Source organism: Arachis ipaensis, chromosome B1, assembly GCF_059453495.1.
Source record: "Arachis ipaensis isolate K30076 ecotype BB chromosome B1, ASM5945349v1, whole genome shotgun sequence".
In the NCBI taxonomy this organism is placed as follows: Eukaryota; Viridiplantae; Streptophyta; class Magnoliopsida; order Fabales; family Fabaceae; genus Arachis; species Arachis ipaensis.
In genome coordinates, this window is record NC_142436.1 from 41,358,111 (window position 1) to 41,378,989 (window position 20,879).

General features: G+C 35.0%; 1 protein-coding gene across 1 annotated transcript; it reads right to left on the bottom strand.

Moving 5' to 3' along the window:
- Positions 1-462: 462 nt before the first annotated feature.
- On the bottom strand, positions 463-5,302 carry UGLYAH (ureidoglycine aminohydrolase). Its single transcript, XM_021120271.2, has 13 exons — positions 5,105-5,302; positions 4,788-4,907; positions 4,403-4,490; positions 4,241-4,317; positions 3,789-3,828; positions 3,577-3,643; positions 3,094-3,179; positions 2,644-2,725; positions 2,168-2,224; positions 1,994-2,032; positions 1,164-1,234; positions 924-977; positions 463-770 (listed from the first exon to the last, which is right to left on the bottom strand). Exons 1-13 carry the CDS (start codon positions 5,136-5,138, stop codon positions 701-703), a joined length of 885 nt encoding a protein of 294 aa, XP_020975930.1. The 5' UTR covers positions 5,139-5,302; the 3' UTR covers positions 463-700.
- Positions 5,303-20,879: the final 15,577 nt, after the last annotated feature.

The following is a 20,879-nucleotide window of genomic DNA, read 5'->3' on the forward strand; positions in this document are numbered from 1 at the left end:
AGTTTTGATGCAAGCATTATTATCTGCGCTATGGATTGAATCTATGACAATGAGGTCACACGGAAAAACCAAACCATTTTTTTCAAAACACTCCTTAGGATGGTAAAATAGTTAGTTCACTTGTATGTGTAATCAAATATCGAGGATTTGAATATCGCCTTATACATACAATAACTATTGACCAAAGACAAACCCTTAAATAAGGTTTAGATATGCGACAAATTAATATTATAAAAGAGGAAATATTCCATGTTAAACCCTATAAACCATGCTCATTTTAATTTAAAACTAAATATTAGCAACATGATCACAAATTCTCTAAAATGTGCGTTTTAGGAGATAAACCTAAACCTTTTTATTATTTGAGGAAAAATAATACACGTGAAAATATTCAGGCAAAATTTTCCAAAAAAAAAAAAGATTAATCCAGATAATGGACAAGAAACATAAGAAACCTTTGGATCGATGAAAAACTCAAACCAGTGCTGAAAATGAAAGATGAAGCATGAAAGCTAATTTCGTACACGGATATGTTTGTTCAAGGCATGCCCAAAACGAAATTGTACTGAAGCAAAGCTAATAAAGTAATTTACACTTTATGAAGAATTAGATGTATTCAGCAACAAACCTTTTTATTTATAACATCAGCTAAGGTGGCTAATATCATTCATGTTGTTCATCTGAATACCCAACATGGCGATTATAATGGGCTTCTGTTCACGTCTTTGTACAAGAGATAACGTGATCGAGTTTTTCCTAAGGCACCATACCTGAAGACAGCATCATGTACTTTAGGACATTTGTTGGAAGATGACATGTTAGTAAGTAACGTACAAATACAATTTAATGATTCTTTCTTAAGAATTTAGTTAAATGCTCATATCAAAATGGGGATAAGAGAAATATAGTTGTATGTAATTTACCATTGTGGAACAAATGGTGCCATCCAAATGACATCACCTGCTTGAACTGGGTACCTAATCAAAGGAAAACCAAGCAATAGTAATAGTTTAATTTCGATGCTTTGTCAGTATAAAAACTTATTCAGATATCCAATACACACGTCAAGTGAAACTTTCGCATAAGGGAAGCAGAGAATGCCGGTATCTAGAAATCTATTCAACAGGCTATGTTTATTGGTAGATCAGGTCTATAGTTCTTACCAACTGTCGCCCAAACGATAAATCCCCTGCCCTTCCAACAGCAGCAAACCATGCTGGTTGTAATGCACCTCCTGCAAAAGTTAGGAACTTAATATGAAACCAAAAACGCCATTAAACTTTCAAAGGAAAACAAATTAACTTTCCCTATACAGTATTTAAGTCTAAGAAGTGTATTGTGGATGTTAAAATTAACATTTCTAACCATGAAACTTTAAAACGATGACAAATTTAACTATAAATGAACGAAACTAGTTTTGTATCCACGAAAGATGATTTCTATGCGACAAAAGTACCAAACATTAATTTTATTCATGTGTAGATTTGTAATATTCCGAACTTTCATGGGTAGAAATGATAGTTTTTGTCTTTCATGAATACAAAATTAGTTTCATTTATTCATGGGTAAATTTGTCAACATCTTAAATTTTCATAGATAGAAATGGTAGTTTACTCAAGTAGAAATGTTCCTGAGGACGACGAAAACAATTCCTCTGAAATGACAAAAGAAAAAGAATAAAAAACAACCACTATTGTGCAGCCCAAGACTATCAGTACACCTTAAAATTTCAAATATTTTACAGTTTGACAGCCTTTACCAAAGATATAATCGTAAATTTAAGTACATAATGGCATCTCTATAAAAACTTTTGGATGATTAACATTAGAAAATTACGTCGCTGTTATGTTCCATTATTTCAAAGTGCAAGGTAAAGTTAACTTATTAGCATACCCCATGATAATAGCAGAGACATTCTTAATGAACCTGAAGACATACTTAATCAACATATTGATATTATCGCTAATTTGAGGGAAGCAGAGCAGAAAACTACCTTGACATTGAGATATTCCCCAGGTTGAAAATCCATAATCTGCAGTACATCAATAACATTTGAGTAAAAAGACCATATAATACGGTCAAGAGAAAATAAATAAATGAAAGGAACAAAATACTTGGTCAAAAATATGGGTGGGCAAATGAGAATATAGAAAGAATTTGAGCTTACATGGATATTGAAGTCATATGCCAAAGATGTAGGGAGAAGCTTCCGCAGTTCAAAAATCTGATGATGGATACAAAAATGAATAAAATTGCATGAGAAGATGCTTGCATAAAATAAAACATAAAAAATAACACAAGAAGCACGCTTGATTCTTCAGGATATGCTTCAAGCAATGGTAATATGTATAACCAGTTATGTAATGTACCAACAAAAGTCAGACACTGGACATGATTCAGAATCATTAAATGTGGACTCTCAATTTAATATAACAAGTGAACCGGATCTTTGGAATGCACCCAATACATGTAGGAATTGCCCCAGGGAATGAAATCAGTATTTGTAACATAGGCATAAATGTCCTTTCATGAACTATCATCGAAAATTGGAGAATATCCGATTCAAAATTAAACCCAAAAAGATAAGAGAAAAAAAAACGAGAAAGCATATTGCTTTAAAACATATTGGAATCAATAAATTACCTCGCCTGGTGTTTCAAGGAGTGGCTGTCTATCTGTTGAACTAACCACTGGCTCTGGGACGTGATTTTGTAGTGGAGCATATCTAAAAGTTTATAGAAGGTTTGGTAGTTCAAGTCATTAGAATAGTCATATGAATGGCTGCCATTCAAAAATGAGTAACAAAAATATGATATTTAATACTGGAAAATCGCACCAACTTTTGTTGTTATTTCTACTGACATTTTGATGTCAAAGAAACTTGAAAAATAAAAGTGTGAACAATCCATTTAAATTTTAGGTTAGGCTGTCTATATTACACCCTTTGGGTGCAGTCCTTCCTTAGACCCTGCATTCATGAGGAATGCTTGTGCACCATGCTACTTTTTTTTTTTTTTAAATACCATTATTGGGTGAATTACATAATGCCCATGGTGGAGCCATAAGTATATGGGGAAGTAAGACAATACAAACCTTCGTTCAAATACAACAATAGTAGCAGGAGAATCACTTTCAATGGAATGTTCAAAATTTGGAGGTAAATAAGCATAAGAATCCACCTGGAAAATTAAGAGGTAAATAAGCAAATGAAAACATGACATCAAAATCTGTGGTCTCTATAAACAAAATTGTGATTGTCACCCTCATTCTTCCTGAATATTGATATATATGCCAGAAGTCAAATAAACATGAAAGACACTTTGCAGTCCATGCTACAAATAGACTTAGCTTATAAGTTTTACACTGAAAGGATATATATTTCTATCCTCTTTATAACATGAAAGCAAGAGGACTTACCAAAGGAGCTATTGTCAAATTAGAATGTCAAATCTAACATTTTGAGCAAACCAAAGCATAGAATATAAGAAACCAGAAAGCATTATTTTAAGCAGTCAACCAATTCATGCTTTTTGAAATATCAGTAATATCATCATAAAACAATCATAAACTTAATACCTTCAGAATATGGCTGTTGCCGGTTGCAGTAGTGAGTGTGACACCACCTTGGAGCACAAAGATTAATCTAATAGAATAAAACATGCAAATGGCAAAAAAAGCATATCAAAAATGCATTTAGAGCCAGAAGCAATGTCAGAAAAGTTTGGTGCATTACAGAATAAGGAATGCTAAAGTTTAAAATTTGAAAGCTGAAATCACGGATTAAAAACCTCTCAACACCATGCGGGGGTAATCCTGATCTAGAATTCTCTGAAAAGGGGTAAAGCATATAGATTAGAAGCATACTAAAAAAAGATCACCGTTGAGGATATAATGGTTAAGTGAAGTTGTGAAGAGAGTGTCAGAAAGCCTTTTATAAAGGACAATTGCAATCCAATTGCATCACCATTCCTAAAAATAAAAGCTAACAAATGTGTATCATCGCGGAATATTTTTAAAAGTAAGCTAACACAAGAAAAGCATTAGTGTTAAAATTATGCATCTCATATATGAGCAGAAAGTGAAATCAAAATACTAGTTTTGAGCAAATATATGTGCTCACCCTGGAATAACTGGTTATATCCCAAGCTGAAGAATCAATATCTCGTCAAGCGAACAGGAATGTAGCATCTAGACAACTAAAGGAAATACAATAGATGCTGTAAAATAAGTCATAACAAACCTTTCAATTTAGCCAGGTACATTACAAAATGTGAACCCATTTCTGGTGTAACTAAATATGCCCCGGATGTATTGATCCTGTCAAAGCAATTCAAGTTACTATATCAAAAGAGGCTCAAACCTCTCAACCAAAAGAAAAAGAAAAAGCGAAAGTCAAGAGTACCAATCAGGTAATGGGCTATAAACTTGACTTTCTGGTGTTATCAAAGCATGATCACTCTTATAAACGCTGCGTGTAAATCCAGGCAAATCTGACAGAACAAAATTGCAGGAAACTCAAATCAGTATAACTAACTGCTTGGTAGTAAAGCTATTTTACCAATTAATTTTTTACTCTAGTTGCAATTTCAATACCAACTTAATTTCATTTTTCAACTTTTACTACTCTTCAGTTCAATAAGAAGGATTCAAGAACCAATCAATCACATAATCCATAGAATCAGTAAGTGAACAAGTAATTATCGATAGTAATGGATGATTAATGTTTCTTTCATTCTTAAATGTAACAAACTTTTTTTTTTTTATGAAAAAAGTAACCTAAAGTGTACCTTGAAGGTGTATAGGAGAGAGTGTAGGGTTGTCTACTTTCCAATAAAGAGGCTTGGATTTTGATTCTGAAGAAGGAGCAGAGCAAAATCCTTCTTCGCCCGATGCATATTCAAACAAGCCTAATAATAATAATAATAATAATAATAATAATAATAATAATAATAATAATAAGTAAAGCAACAAAACACAACTAAAGCAATCATCTCCTACACTCATCAACTAAGAAAACTTGGCTACCATGAGAACTAACAAACTAATAATAATAATAATAAGAAGATAACAGAAGATAAATGAGAGAGAGAGACAGAGAGAGTACCAAGAACGAGGAGAAGGAGAGAGAAATTGAGCATTGTTTATGTTTTCAGAGGGAGACGAGGATTTTAGCATAACTCAGCGCAGTGGTAGTGAACTAGTGATAGACTGGTAGCATTACAAGCTGACTCACTCATCATCAATGCAGTCACCGCTGAGTGGAGGCAAGCAGAGCCAACAAAACCATATGAGAACCGAACCGGTTATTAAACCGGTCAAATAACTTATTCAATGATTCAGGTTTGGTTTAGTGTTCAGAAGGATAAACGCGCATCTTGAATATTGAACCAAACTCAAATTTGTCCCTGAAAGATTATCTATTCTTCAAATTAGTCCTCAAATAATTTTTTTTAGTTATATTAGTCCTTAAAAGATAAAACGTAAGTCAAATTGGTCCTTCTGCTAGTTAGATGATGACGTATTACGTTAAGGACCACGTGGCATAATGTCGTGCCACGTTAAATATCACGTGTCACCAGATGATTGGTTCACGTGTCAGATCAATGACACCTAACATGCCATGTGTCACTTGACATGTAAAAAAGTTCTTTATAATCAAAATAGTCCCTGAAAGTTCAAATATAAGTCATTTTCATTCCTAAAATTTTAAAAATTAATCAAATTAGTCCTTATATAAATTTTTTTTATCGTTTTCATAATATTAAATTTAAAATATTTTTGATAATACTAATTTTAATATTATTTTTAAACCTTGATAAATAAAATTCTCTTTACATAAAATAATAAAAATATTTAAATTATTATAAAATTATTTTTTCATTCATATTTTAAAATTTTACGTTTTTAAATTGTAAGTTTTTTATATAGTGAAATTTTTTTATTTAAATGAGTTTATTAACTTATTGTTGATTATATATTTAAAAATTTAATATTTTAAATCTCACTAAATAATATAGTAGTTATTTTAAAATTTAAATCTTTTAAATTTTTTAAAATTATAACTTATATTATTGTTTAATTTATATAATAGAACTCAATAATAATGTTGTGAATGTAAGAACCGGAGTTTTTCACGTAAAATCGTTTTGATAAAATAATAATTTTAAGTGTCCGAGATGGATTCAAATTTTAGAAGTTTTAATTTGAAGATATAAAGGTGAAATTGATTTTAATGAATTTTTCTGAGTCAGAAAATGTATTTTCTGCGAAAGACCGAGAATCGGCAGCTGAACCGGTCGAACCGGTTCAAGCCTGTTCGGTACGGTGTTTTGAGAAAAATAAGATTTTAAAAAATTGATTTATTGTTTTAAAAGGACAAAAATAATTTAGAATTGAAAACCGGGCACTAATCTTAAAGGTTTTGACCCAAAGTGCGTCAAACGGACCAAAAACGCTAACGAATTGGACCGAACCCAAACCGGACCCAAGGTCCAACATATATAAGCTCATTAAATGAGCTTTGAGCTCATTTTTCAGAAAAGAAAGAGAGAGGGGCGGTGAGAAGAGAGAAGGGAGAAGGAAGGGGTGACATTATTCAACTCCACCTTCTGGGAGCCACAACTTTTGATCCATAGCTTCGATTGACGAGCCGTTTGCGACCACGCGAAGCTCTCGACGAGCTCTTCCTTTCTATCTAAAGAAACCTGGTAAGAAATCGCTGTTCAATCTCCAGTTTTGTGACCTAGATTTCTGCGCGTTTTGAGTTTGGTTTTTAAGCAAGTTTTGTGGTTTTGCTTGTTTAGATGGTCTCTAGTAGCGGATAATTGTTGGATTTTACCCCTAATCTCGTTGGGTAAGGTAAGGTTTCACTAAACCCTTGTGTTTTGTTGTTTTATGTATCTTAGGTTTTGATCTTGATATATATATATATGATGTTAGATTGAATTTTGGTGTTTGTTGGAGTTGGAGTTGGTTGAGGCTTTGGATCAAGATTGGTGGCTTCGTTTTGGTGTTTGGTGCATTTGAGAATCGGCCAAGATATGGTTTCGGTTTTCTTTATGTAATATGTAATGTTTCTGGAAATTTAGATTAGTTGACCCTAAGATAGGATTGAATGTTATTGGTGTATGAATATTTAAATATGAATTGATGTTAATTGTTGGTTGTATTAGATTAGTGTGGTTGATGATGATTATTGGGAATTGTTGGTGTTAATGAGTATTGATGATTGGTGTTGTGGATGAGGGTTGTTGATATGGTTGTTGAGTTGTTAAATGTTGAGGTATGATGATTTATGATGAATGGATGAACTTTGGTTATGTTGATGAAAGTGTTGCATGGTAATTGATGATTTGGAATGGGTGATAAATGGCTATATTAATGTTGGTAGTTGGATATGGGAGATTGATATTGAAATTGATGATAGAATAATGATTGTGAATGTTTTGGTTGGAAAATTGTTTGTAATGTTATATGTGTTGAGAATTGAGATTGAGAATGATGAAGTGTGATGGAAAAATTGGTGTGAATGATGAATGGTAATCCAAAAGGCTAGATTGTGTTGTAATTGGAAGTTTAATATTGTTTTGGTTGGATGTGGTTTGTGAAAGTTGGTAAATTGAGATATGTGAATTGGGTTGGATTTAGAGTTGTTGAATGGCTTAGAGGTTTTTGAGATTGAGAAAATGGTTGAAGTAGTATTTGATATGAATTTGGGTTGTTATGGTATGGTTGATATGTGATTGATTTGATTTTGGATTGAGATTGGTTAAAATTTGAGGTTATGAGGTTTTGGGTAAAAATCGATTTTTGGTGAACTTTGTCTAATAATAACTTTTGCCTCAATTTTCAAAATTTGTTGAATTTGGTTTAGAATTAAAGATTATTGAAAACCCTTCTATTTGATATAAAGTTTGTAAAATTTGGAATTTTGTAGAGGAAGTTATGATCATTCAAAGATTGGTGTCGAAATCTGAAATTATGTAGAGTTGCAGAATTTTGTGATTTCTGGTATGTGTGAACACACACACCAATGGAGTTTTACAACCTGTGCGTACGCACAGCCCTGTGCGCACCCACACGTTGGAAAGGTCAGTCTGTTGGGGGCGCTAGCATAGGTTGTGCGAGTGAATAGACATTGAGAATTTTGGAACCTGTGCGTACGCACACGTTTTGAAACTTCCTGGGCGTACGCACGCACACTCCTGTGCGTACGCACACGCCCTGTTTCTCTAACTTAAACTTTGTTTTCAACTATTTCACCTTTTCAGCAAGCTTGTAAGCTTTTGTGACACCATTTTAAGACTTTTGGGCTTATTTTTGGGTATCAGAATAAGGGAAAGGTCCTAGGAGGTTTAATTTGGGTTTTACGTTAGAAAGTTAGTAAACGGAGGTGTAGGTTTCTAGTGTACCGAGGATGGGTATGGTAGATGAGAAAGGAGGATGGTATTGGAATTGAGGAACTAATGAACTAAGGAGTTCGGAATGGAACTTATGAATTAATGATGGTTGTGACGAGTATGAGTGGAAGTGTGCTATGAGCAGTGGTCTCTGAGATTAAATATGTGATTATGATAGACATTATTCTCCGTCGTAGGGGCTGTGACAATCTCCCGCCTACGTTCGGATGTGAGAGTTGAAGTTGGGCTTCTCACTCATATTTCTCGCAACCAGAGGAAGGTGGTAGGGCACGCTCCCTCGGAATATTTCCCTCTGAAAGGAGAAGGTAATAGGACACTCGTCCCTCGGAATTATTCTTCCTGAAAATGTGATTTCTCTCTTATTGCAAGGTGGTAGGGCACTAACCCACGGAATCATGCGGCAACCAGAGGAAGGTGGTAGGGCACGCTCCCTCGGAATGTTTCCCTCTGAAAGGAGAAGGTGGTAGGGCACTCATCCCTCGGAATTATTCCTCCTTATGCGCAATAGAGAGACTAATCCGGGAGTTGTCGACTGGATTTTCAGTCGGGTTTGGCATTATAACCGACATGTGATATCACAGCCAATAGGACAGACATTCATCATATGCATTTTTTATATGCTTGATTGCTTTGTTTACTTGAGTTTGCCTAATTGTATAACTTGCCTACTTGCTTCTTGAATTACTTGCTGTAAATGTATACTATCTGTGTTTTACTTGCTTGCATTTATCTTGTGTTTGTCTGGTGCTGAGGAGGTTAGGCCAGTGGTGGCGACGGGATCGCATGGAGGTTAGGTTGGCGAAGGTTGTGGGATACAGCGGTGTGATTAGTATTAGTTAGAATCCTTTAAGTTTAGAAAACCCTATTTATTGTTTAAGGTTTACGTTAATTATTTATTTTGTTCTAAGCTTGAATATCCGTATGTGATGTGAAGTTCTAGGATTGCCTTCGGCATCCCAAAGCCTTACATCTTACATCATTGGACATTGTTACCATACGGAGAACCTCCGATTCTCATTCCATACTTTGTTGTTGTTTTTCAGATGCAGGTTGTAATCTACTTCGGTGAGATTGAGGATATAGTGACAGAGCGGAGTATGGTTCATTCCTTGTTTATTTCTGTTTTACTTTCGTCATAGTATTCTCTCACCTTTTTGTATATTTATCTTTATGGCCTTAGAGGCTTATTTGAGAGATAGGTTGTATAAGTTGTTTTAATTCTAAAACTCAGTATCTTTCTATTTTTAACTAGTTGGCTTAAACTCCGCAAGCTGCGACTAGTTCTCTATGATTATTATATTCTTATATTTATATATGTTTTATTCTCTTATACCTATACCTTGTATCTTATGCGTTAGCTTCGTGTGAACGTTTCACGCTTCTGTAATCCTGTCTTTGAGAGCTTAATCCTTCATCAGGCTTCTACAATATATTATTCCCTTTTATATATAAATAAGTATAAGCCTTAGAATTATCGTAACCCTTAATTAACCTTCGCTTTACGGCTAGAGGTAAGGCTTAGAGTAATTGGGTTTGGATCATTTCAAAAGTCGTGTTGTATCATTCACATCACTGCTGTGCAAATCAAGCAGAGATGCTTAAAAAGCACAGGAAACTAAGCATGTCTGTGTGTCATATAATAGAGAATAACGAGGAGGCCGGAATCAGACCAAGCAAAATATACCAATCATTTGTCGCAGCAGCGGGGTGTCACCATGAGTTAAATTTTATTGAAAAAGACATGAGAAATTACATCACGATAGAAGTGGGGAATGTTTCGGAACTAGAGGATGCAAAAGAATTCGGAAAATACTTATTAAGAATGAAAGAGAAGAATCAGAATTTCTTTTTCGAGCTCAAACTCGAGGATGATCAGTCGATTAAGATTGCTTTTTGGGCGGACGCAAGGAGCAGGGCCGCCTGTGAGTATTTCGGAAATGTTATTTCATTCGATACCACCCACAATACAAACAGGTAATATTCTATTTTGGTTTATGCTATCCAAGTTTTTAAATCTACAGCAGAGGTGTACACTGCATATTTTTGGGTGTAGAGATTATTTGGGTGTATTTAACGATTTTATTTCTGTTTCGTCGTAATCAGGTATAATCTGGTTTTTGGTTCTTTTGTCGGGATGAATCACCATGGTCAGTCAATACTTCTGGGATGCGCTTTGATGAAAAACAAGGATACTCAATTATTCAAATGGATATTCGAATGTTAGCTTCGTTGAATGGGAGGAAATGCTCTGAAAGGCATTTTCACCGATCAATGCATATCGATGCAAAGGGCTATCGAGGCTTGTATGCCCGCAACAATTCACCGTTGGTGTATTTGGTACATCATAATGAAGATTACAAGCAAATTAAACGGTTACAAGAGGCACCAAGAAATCGAACAAGAGATGATCCATGTTGTTTGGAACTCTCTTACGAAAGAATCATTCGATAGGAATTGGAATGATTTTCTAATGAAGTACGGTCTTGGGGACAACAAGTGGCTTTCAGGTAATGGTTTTTTTTTAATTCTACAGCAGAGGTGTACATTGCAAGTTTTTGGGTGTATCATAGTTTTGATTTAGGTATTTTTTTGTAGAGCTTTTCGAAGACCGTCATATATGGATTCCAGTTTATCTCGATCACCACTTCTAGGCCGGGATGAAAAGCACACAAAGGAGCAAGAGCATGCATGATTTTTTTAACAAGTTCATTACACGGAATAGCTCACTTATCCAATTCGTCAAACAATACGACAATTGCCTAGGAAGCAGGGAGCAAAAAGAAAGAGAATCGGATGCTGCAGATTTTCATACCATCATACCGTGTGCAACAAAATCCTCAATAAAAGCTCATTTTCAACATGTGTATACTCATGATAAATTTAGGAAAGTCCAAGCACAATTCAGAGAAAAGGTGAATTACATCACAAGATCAAAACACTCCGCTCTAGGCTAGACGGTATACGAAGTTATAGAACAAGTTTCTAACTCAACATTCAACAAGTTTGCGGTTACATATGACATCGTAGCAACCAAAGTTAAATGCCAATGCTTATTATTCGAGTCAAGAGGGATATTGTGCTGTCATGCTCTAAGTGTGTTAAGCTTTGAATGAGTAAACAAAGTGTCATCGAGATACATATTGGAACGATAGAGCAAGAACGTAAAGAGGAGACACACACATATCAAGAGCAGCTATGACGAGCTTCTGTTGGAGCCAAGAAGCAAGAGATTTGATGAATTGGTGTTTCATTTGCAGAATATATGCAAATTTGCATCAATTCTGCACCGCGCTTACGATAATGCCATGGTTGAGATGCAAGAACACAAAGTCAAAAGGAACAAAAAATGTTCGTTATCTCACGAAGATGCTAACTTGGAAGCTATTAATGAGCTTCAAAGCCCTCCACGGGCGAGAACAAGAGGACGTCCCAAAAATAGACTAGGTTCAAAGATGGAAAAATAGATTGCAAATGCTTCAAAGAAAAAGAAAACGAAAGCTCTAAGCGAAGTAAAAGTGATGTTCTTTAAACAGGGTGGGGTAATTGAGTTTATTATTGTTAATAGTTTTGATAATATGTGAGTTTATTTTTTGCAGTTGAACCTTTTTTATGGCGGATCAGTGGTGGAATCAAATTCCACCAATATTATGGACATGTTATGAATTATCAGTTCAGAGATTCAATAGCACAGGATAGGTTTTGGGGTGTAAAGTGACACTATTTGGGTGTACCGATAAATATTTTTGGGTATATTCTGCATGCTCTTGTTTTTGACATTCTCTTTTTTATATATATTTTTGAGATGCTACTGTTTGTGTTGGAAATTAATGTCTTGAAGGAATTTGTTTTAAATTTACAATACATATACAATTCAATTCCTAAGGAGGGTAACAATTTAAATTTCTGAATTCCCATAACTCTTGGTTAGATTTTCCATGGAAATATGTAAGCATGCAATTTGGATGTATTTTGGTTATTTTTTTGTGTATTATAAAAGTAATTCGGCGTATTTGTATGTTTGGTCTTGTTTCTTGATTTTTTTGAACCTGTAATTGACAGCTTTTAAATATAGCAGAGACAGCTTCATAAAAGTTTATTTATGCAAACAAAATTTATAATAAGATTGGATTAAATATTCACAAACTATACAAAAAGTGTTCAAACTATTCACAAACTGATGCTCACGGAAACTTGTCTCTCAATAATTTTCCTTCGGCAAGTGTACCGAATTATCGTCAAGTAAAAACTCACAATAAAGTGAGGTCGAATCCCACAGGGATTGATTGGTCAAGCAACTTTAATTAGAGGAATGTTCTAGTTGAGCGAAGTAGAATTTGGTTTGAGTGTTGCAGGAAATTAAATGGCGAGAAAGTAAATAGCAGAAAATTGTAAATGACGAAAGTAAAGAGCTAAAAGTAAATGGCGGAAGGTAAATTGCAGAATTTAAATGGGAATGGGGAAGATGCTCATAAAAGCAAATTGCAGAAATTAAAGAGAATGGGTAAGATCAGAGATGGGGATTCATTAGGCTTAGGAGATGTTGCATTCTCCAGATCAAATTCATTTTCATCTCTTCCTCAATCAATGCATTCATTGATCTCCTTGGCAATCTTAAGTGATCAAATTCCAATTTCTTGGCAATTCAATCTCTCAAATCTTGATCAATAGCCAATTCCTTGGTCAATTGCTCATGAGAAGAGATGAAGTATGGTCACTGATTATACCACATGCATTCCCAAATCAAGTGTTAGTAGGATTATAGTCACCATATCCAACCAAACCCAATTTGGTCCAACATGAGAAAGCATTTCTAGCATGATCTCTTCATTCCTCTTCCAAGGTTCAGAAGAGATCCAAGTATGAATAGCTTCTTTTTCAAGATAACTACCCAATTGGATGAAGATTGAAAGATTTCTAGTAAAATCAAGAGAAAAGATAGAAGAAGATTAATGAAAACTAGTATTGATCCATCAAATTACAACAGAGCTCCCTAACCCAATGAAAGGGGTTTAGTTGTTCATAGCTCTGGAAATAGAAAACAAAGATGGAGAATACATCATGAAAATTAGAACTAGAAGTGCAGAGAAAGTAAATTTTACAGAGAGTAGTTCCCAATTTCCAATCCCCCCAAAAGCTTTTTTTTCCTAATTCAAAACTACCCCTATATATACTACTCTTCCGATCTTCTAGTTGGTTCTTCAAGTCTTGGATATGGGCCTTTGGATCTTGAGTTTGAAGCAGTTATCTTCTGCAGTGGGCTTAGCTTTACTTGCAGAGAGAAAGTGTGAAGTAGGCAGGGTGTTTAGCTCAGGACGTTAGTGGCGTTAACGTTAAGTGAGAGTGTGGGTTCGAGAATGTTAGTGACAATCACCTTTTTCACTAACGTTCCTCACTCAGGGATGGTCCACGTTAACTTCAATGTTAGTGGCACTAATGTGACCACTAACGTTGCCTCTTGGTCCTTCACACACGTTATTGGGACTCACCTTTCCCAATAACGTTGAGAGTCTTCCCTTCCCCCTACGTTAGAGTCCACGTTAACTAGGTTAACGTGGCTCTTAACGTAAGCTTGCCAATCCTTCAGGAACGTTAGTGACACTTACCTTTGTCACTAACTTTCCAATGTGCCCCTACTTCCCACGTTAGAGTCCACGTTAACTAGGTTAACGTGGCTTCTAACGTAGCAATGATAGCCATTTTCAACGTTAATGACAAAGGTGAGTGTCACTAACGTTGGCTCATCATTCCCTTATCCACGTTAGCTTCCACGTTAACTAAGTTAACGTGGAAGTTAACGTTGCTCACATTGGCGATTCTTGCTCCCTCCACGTTAGCTTCCACGTTAACTAAGTTAACGTGGGAGTTAACGTGGCTCATTGTGGCTTAGCTCAACGTTAGTGACAAAGGTAAGTGTCACTAACGTTGGCTTCTCTTTTGCTTCTCAACGTTAGAGTCCACGTTAACTGAGTTAACGTGGCTCTTAACGTGGCCAATTGTGAGCTTGGTCCAACGTTAGTGACAAAGGTAAGTGTCACTAACGTTGGCTTCATTTCTTTCTTCCACGTTAGAGTTCACGTTAACTTAGTTAACGTGACTCTTAACGTGGGCTATTATGGCTTCAAGGGCGTTATTGGCGATTACTTTTCTCATTAACTTTGCAAGTTAGCTCCCATTCCACGTTAGAAGTCACGTTAGTTAGACTAACGTGGTTGCTAACGTGGTTCTTCCTTGCTTCCTTTGTCCTGAAATCAAGCAATAAAGTGCATCAAAGCTCTAGTCCCAGTCATGGGAAATGCATCATCCAATTTGTCATTAAATTCATGCAAAATCCTCATGAAATCATGTAAAGTGCACAATGTATGCTTGAATCAAGATGTAAGTGAAATTCTACCCAAAACTTACTTATTCCCTAAGAAAATGCATGAAACTACCCTAAAAACAATAAAGAAAAGGTCAGTGAAACTGGCCAAAATGCCCTGGCATCACAACACCAAACTTAAAGCTTGCTTGTCCCTAAGCAAGTACTGGAACAAGAGAATGATGAATGGAATGCCAAGAGAAATGAGTCATTATTGTGGAAGTTATGTCCTTTGGTTTTATGGTGGTTTCATGCATAGCAACTTAGGTTCATTCCTTCACTAGCTTTCATACCTTTATCATGTCCTAGAACACTCACTTGATTGCATCCCATGAGACTTTTATTCAATGATCCTTTTTGTTATTTCAGGGCTTGTTTGTGTTCTTAGACTAGGTGCTCTGTGAGGGGGCGACTCTTTAAGATAAGCTTTCAGCCAGCACTCCCGAACCAGTTGGTTCAAGGTGCTAGGTGTTGAGACACCCCTAAGGACTTACTCCCTCAAGTCTCTTTCCCCCATACATACACACCACAGGCACATGGTTTGTTTATTTTCTTTCTTGAGACCTTGGTGTCCAGCACCTCTTTGGGTTACTAAATGTTCTGTAGCAAGGTTGCTCTTGATAGTGGATTTTCAGTTGATAATCCCGGGTTAGTTAACCTAAGTTACCAAGTGATGAAGCACTCCTACGAACTTATTCATCCAAGCAGATCCTTGGTACAGGAGCACCACAGACACATCTCTCAAGTTTCAAACCTTTGGTGCCTAGCCTTATTCTTTATTAACTTTTCTTTCTTTTTCAACTCTCATTGTTCTTTTCCCTTTTTTCTTATTAGGATCTTGTTATTTAGCTAGTCTCGTGGGGTGTGTTTCAAGAATATGATTCAGGCCAGATAGTTATCTTCCCACCCTTGTTGGTGAACCAACTTAGCTAACTTATGACCACATCACAAACTAAGGAATTTACTCCACAATATGAAATCCCCTCTGGTTTTAGATATAAACAGAAAATATAGTAATGCAATGACAATTTTAGAATTTTACTTATCATCAGATCCGCTTTCACTTTTCGAAGAGAAATCCTCCACAATTTGCTTCCTCTTTCTGGATACCATTCTGGATAGCAAACAATAATTAGCAAAAATACACCCTAAAAATGACAAAATGCACCCAAAAATATTACTTACTTTTTTGTTGTTCTACTTGGTTGTTTTCTTATTTTTGTTATTTCCTCTGAGTCTTGTTCAGACTCATACTCAGGGAAATAGCAATATCACTCTCCGATGAACTTTCCTTCTTCTTTTTGTCTTTTTCTTTTTTTTCTTTCTTTTCTTTCTCTTTCATTTTCTTCAATTTCTTTTTCAGATCTTCCCTCTTGACAATGCCCTGAAACAGTTAAAATATTAGTTTACACCATCTATATAAATCAAATACACCCAAATTAAAGAAAGTATTCTATTCAGTTACCATATGGCCGTCATGTTCAGCTTTGATCCTCTGAACCAGTAGCTCTCTATCCTAATGCATCACCTAGGGTGATCCAGGGATTACATCTGCATTTTTGTTTTTGTATTTTGTTTCATGAAAATATATAATCATCAAGGCACAAAGGCAGCCATCGATGGATTTTTTCTTTTTCAAGTGGCGCTGGCTTATGCCCTTGATGATGAAATCGAGGACATGGCTACCCCAGTTCCACTCTCTTATGTTGGCCAGCCGAAAAATTAGAGGCATGTGGATAGGAGATACTTTGTTTATGGTAGTCGGCAACAAGAACGTCATTTGAATATAGAGGATGAAAATCTTCTTGAATATTAGGCGATCTTGATCTGTGTCAACACCAATATCCATCATCTCGTCAGCCAGATTTTTCAATATTTTCCTGTGGAACCTTCTATAAAGTTCTTTGTTCTCCTCAGATAGCTCTTTAAAATTTACTTTTTTGGGAAATAGGTCCCCTACAGAAGCAGCAAAAAAGATCACCAATTATACTCCAAATCACTTGAAATATACCCAAATACCAGCTATATACACCTCTATTGATTTTTTTTATTACATGAGATCAGAAGAATATATTACAAAAAATATATTATAAAGAATGCAAGTATAAAGGTTTTGTGTAATCTGTTACCTGATGCATTCAGGCTAAAGGCAGCTCCTATTTTTTTTTTGGGTTTGATGGTCAATGCACTGTGCCGGGTGTCCAATTAATTTTTTTTTCAAATTAAAGGAATATGCCAACTCCTTCAAGAGTTTATGTGGCACATTCATGGGAGGGATTTGCATCAAACCATCAAATCCCAATTTCCAGACGATGGCCTTCTTTACTTCGCTCATGTTTTTTAACTTTTCATGCAATAGTCTTGTGAAGCATCTCAAATCCTTGGTTTGCTGTAAACAAACCAAACAAGAATTATTTAAATAAGCTATATTTATACTAGGAAAAACTGATTTGGTCTGAGATATATGTGCTTACATTGTATTTTTTTCAGCTGGATTCTTGCTTGCCATTTTTACTGTAAGGAATAAAACTATTGTTAATGGATAAAAACATCACCTGTTACACTCGAATCCGATTGATATATACCCAAATACCAGCCACATACACCCAAATACTAGTCAGATACATATTTATTATTTTTTGGATTACACGAGATTATATGAGTTCAAAATCATATACAAGTCAACCAAACATGCATACAATGATACTACAAGCGCAAGCACAAGCACAACAATACCAGTTACACTCGAATATGCGTGATATATACTCAAATACCAGCCACATACACTTGTATTATATGAGTTTAAAATGATATTTAAGTCAACTAAACATGCATAAAATGATATTAGAAGCACCAGTCACACTCGAATTCGATTGATATACACTCAAATACTAGTCATATACACCCAAATATGAGTTCACTTGAAATACGGTCGAAAGTATATATGTATACAAACTCATTTCCTAACATGCAAACATGCACAAAAATAGATGAAAAAATACGTTAAACCATTCACAAGAGAGTACGTAAAACAGTTATCACCGACTTGAACAGTTTTACGAGAATAGTAATATCTACTTTGAACCATGAACACATAATGAATCTACAATAAACAGAAATACGGCGATACAGTGTTTCACATTCAAAATGAGAAAGAGAAAAACCTCGAAGATTAGTGAAACAGTACCTTGAATAATCTTTTGGTGTTTTTTTATGGAGATTTTGAAGTTTTCTTGTTGATTTCCTTGAGTGCTGACGACGATTTTTACAGTTTCTTCAGATTTTTCAAACGTATTTTGAATCTTGATGTTTGTGGTTTTGATCGAGGAAGAAGAAGCTTTTTTCATAATGTTGAGTGACTGACGTTAGAATTTTTGCTAGTAAAGAATTTATAAGAATAGTCGCGTTGTAGATATAGTTTCTAAACCAACAGAAATCCCTTCGTACAAACGTTTTGGTTGTCACAAGTAACAAACCCCTAAATAAATTGATAACCGAAGTATTCAAACCTCGGGTCATCTTCTTAAGGAACTGCAGGGAAGTATGTTCTTATTATTGGTTACGAAGATTATAAATTGGGGTTGTGAAGATGAGGAACAAGTAATTTAAATTGTAATTAAAATAAGTGAAAGACTATAAAGTAAATAAATAACTGTAAAATAAACTTTTGGCAAGGTATGAGAAATTAGAAGTCCTATCCTAGTTACCCTTATCAATGATGATAAAAGTTGAATCTTAATTCCACTCAGTTAGTCTTTACTTAAAGTGAAGAAAAGTTAAGTGACTAATTAGTTAGATCCTCAAATCCTAGTTAATCCCTAAGGAAAGATTGGGATTATTGAAGTTCAATTCAATTAGCAAAGATAACAATTATCAATCATGTTTGAGTTTGATAACTCCTGAGTTACTGATTTCCTAACCAAGACCAAAAGGGAAAAGTAAATCTACCGGAATAAAAATGTCTTCAGATGGAAAGCAACAACGATATAAATAAAAGAAACAATTGTAAACTGAAATACCTCAATTAACATTAATTCAAAAGAGTAATTTGTTATATAGAAGAATTCATAAATTAAATTGAAAAGATAAATAAAAAGGAATGTTGAACTTGATAGGAAGAGATAATCCTGAAAGCGAATAAAATCCTAAATCTAAATCCTAAAAGAGAGAGGAGAGAGAACCTCTCCCTCAAAACTACATCTAAATCATGAATACTAACTAATTGGAGACTCTCTTTGAATGGATTCATTCCCCCACTTCATAACCTCTGGTCTGTGCCTTCTGGACTTGGATTTGGGCCAAAAAGAGCTTCAGAAATCGCTGGGAGCATTTTCTGTAATTTCTGGTGCGTGGCCTCTGTCACGCGGCTGCGTGGGTCACACGGTCGTGTCAATTGGAGTTTTCCTTGTCACGCGGTCGCGTCAGTCATGCATCCGCGTCATATGCGTTTTGCTCAAGGCGCGCGGTCGCGTCACTGCCATTTTGCGCTGGCACGCGGTCGTGTCGTCCATGCGATCGCGTCGCTGCCTGTTTCTTCAAAAACTCCATTTTATGCTTTCCTTCCAATTTTGTATATTTTCTTTTCATCCTTTAAGTCATTCCTGCCTTAGAAGATCTGAAACTACTCAACACACGAATCACGGCATCGAATGGTAATAAAGGGTAATTAAAATTATTACTTTTAAAGCATAGGAAACATGTTTTTCACATACATCACATAATAAGGAAGGGAAAGTAAAACCATACAATTAATATGAATAAGTGAGTGAAGGATTAAATAAATCACTTAAATTAGGCACATAATATATCATAAATTATGGGTTTATCAACCTCCCCACACTTAAACAATAGCATGTCCTCATGCTAAGTCCAAGATAAAGAGTAAGGTAAGGTTAAAGTGGTGGAATCTCATGCAATGCAATCTACTCTAAATGCAACTACCTACATGCATCATGCAATTCTTAATTGTTATTTACTTGTATATAAAGCTTACATGTAGTTGAATTAATTCACATTCTCAAGGAATCACATATACATAGCCAAACCTTAGATAATGATAAAGCACTTTTACAATTGAGATGGGAGAGAAAAACATTTTATAAACTTGCAAGACAATTAATAATTCAAGCAGAGATATATGTTAATGAGCTATTGAACCCTCACTGGATTTTGTGTTTACTCTCTAGTCACTCAGTGTTTATTGGGTTAATCACTCTATTCCTCTTTTTATCCTTTCTTTCTACAACTTTGTTCTTCATCTAACCAATCAACAATTATAGAATATAGACATACCAAAAATCATGTGGTGTTTAATTAAGGTTGTAATGGGGCCAAGGTAAAGGCAAAGGTATATGTATAAGGCTAAGTGAGCTAATTAAGCGAATCCTTGATTAGTCTAAGATCTCACCTAACATACATACTTAGTAAAGCAGAGCTTCTTTACCTATTTTCCCATATTTTTCCCACTTTTGATACATGCTCATATTTTAATTTTTATCTTGTCCCATGTGCATTGCTTTATTTTGCATGTGGGGAATTCTTTTGTATCCCCTTTATTTAAATACTGATATATATATTGATGCACATGGTAATTCAATTATTTTGATTTCACATGAGCATGCTTCCCAAATTTTTTTTATTTTGAATTATTTTATTCTTTTCAACTTTCTACCCTTTGTTTTTATCATCCATGTTTCCAATAGGTTTCCCACATTTAAACAATTACACACTTTCTATCTTAAGCTAACCAAGGATTCAACTTGGGATTTTTATTTTGTTTTTCTGCTTAAGGCTAGTATTGTGGTTTATAGAATAAGAGGGGTTTTAAAGGCTCAAGGGGGTTGACAGGGGTGATGTAAAAGGTAGGCTAATTTGGGATAAGTGAGCTAAAATCAACAATGGCCTCAATCACTCTCTTGGTATGTATTTCTATTCTATAATCGGACATATAGATTAAAACAAAGTAAAGAACACCAGAATAAATAAGAAGGGTGGAACATACAGGAATAAAAATTATGGTTTGAATGTAACCATACAATTAAGCTCAAAACCCACAGGCTGTATATTCTCTAACTCAGAAATCATATATCAGTTATGTATGT

Coding starts and splice junctions, on each gene's coding strand:
- UGLYAH (XM_021120271.2), bottom strand. CDS start 5,138: ATGCTCAATTTCTCTCTCCTTCTCCTCGTTCTTG. Junction 3,644..3,788: donor CCCCCGCATGGTGTTGAGAG/GTTTTTAATCCG, acceptor TTATTCTATTAG/ATTAATCTTTGTGCTCCAAG. Junction 2,726..3,093: donor ATTGTTGTATTTGAACGAAG/GTTTGTATTGTC, acceptor ATAAACTTTTAG/ATATGCTCCACTACAAAATC.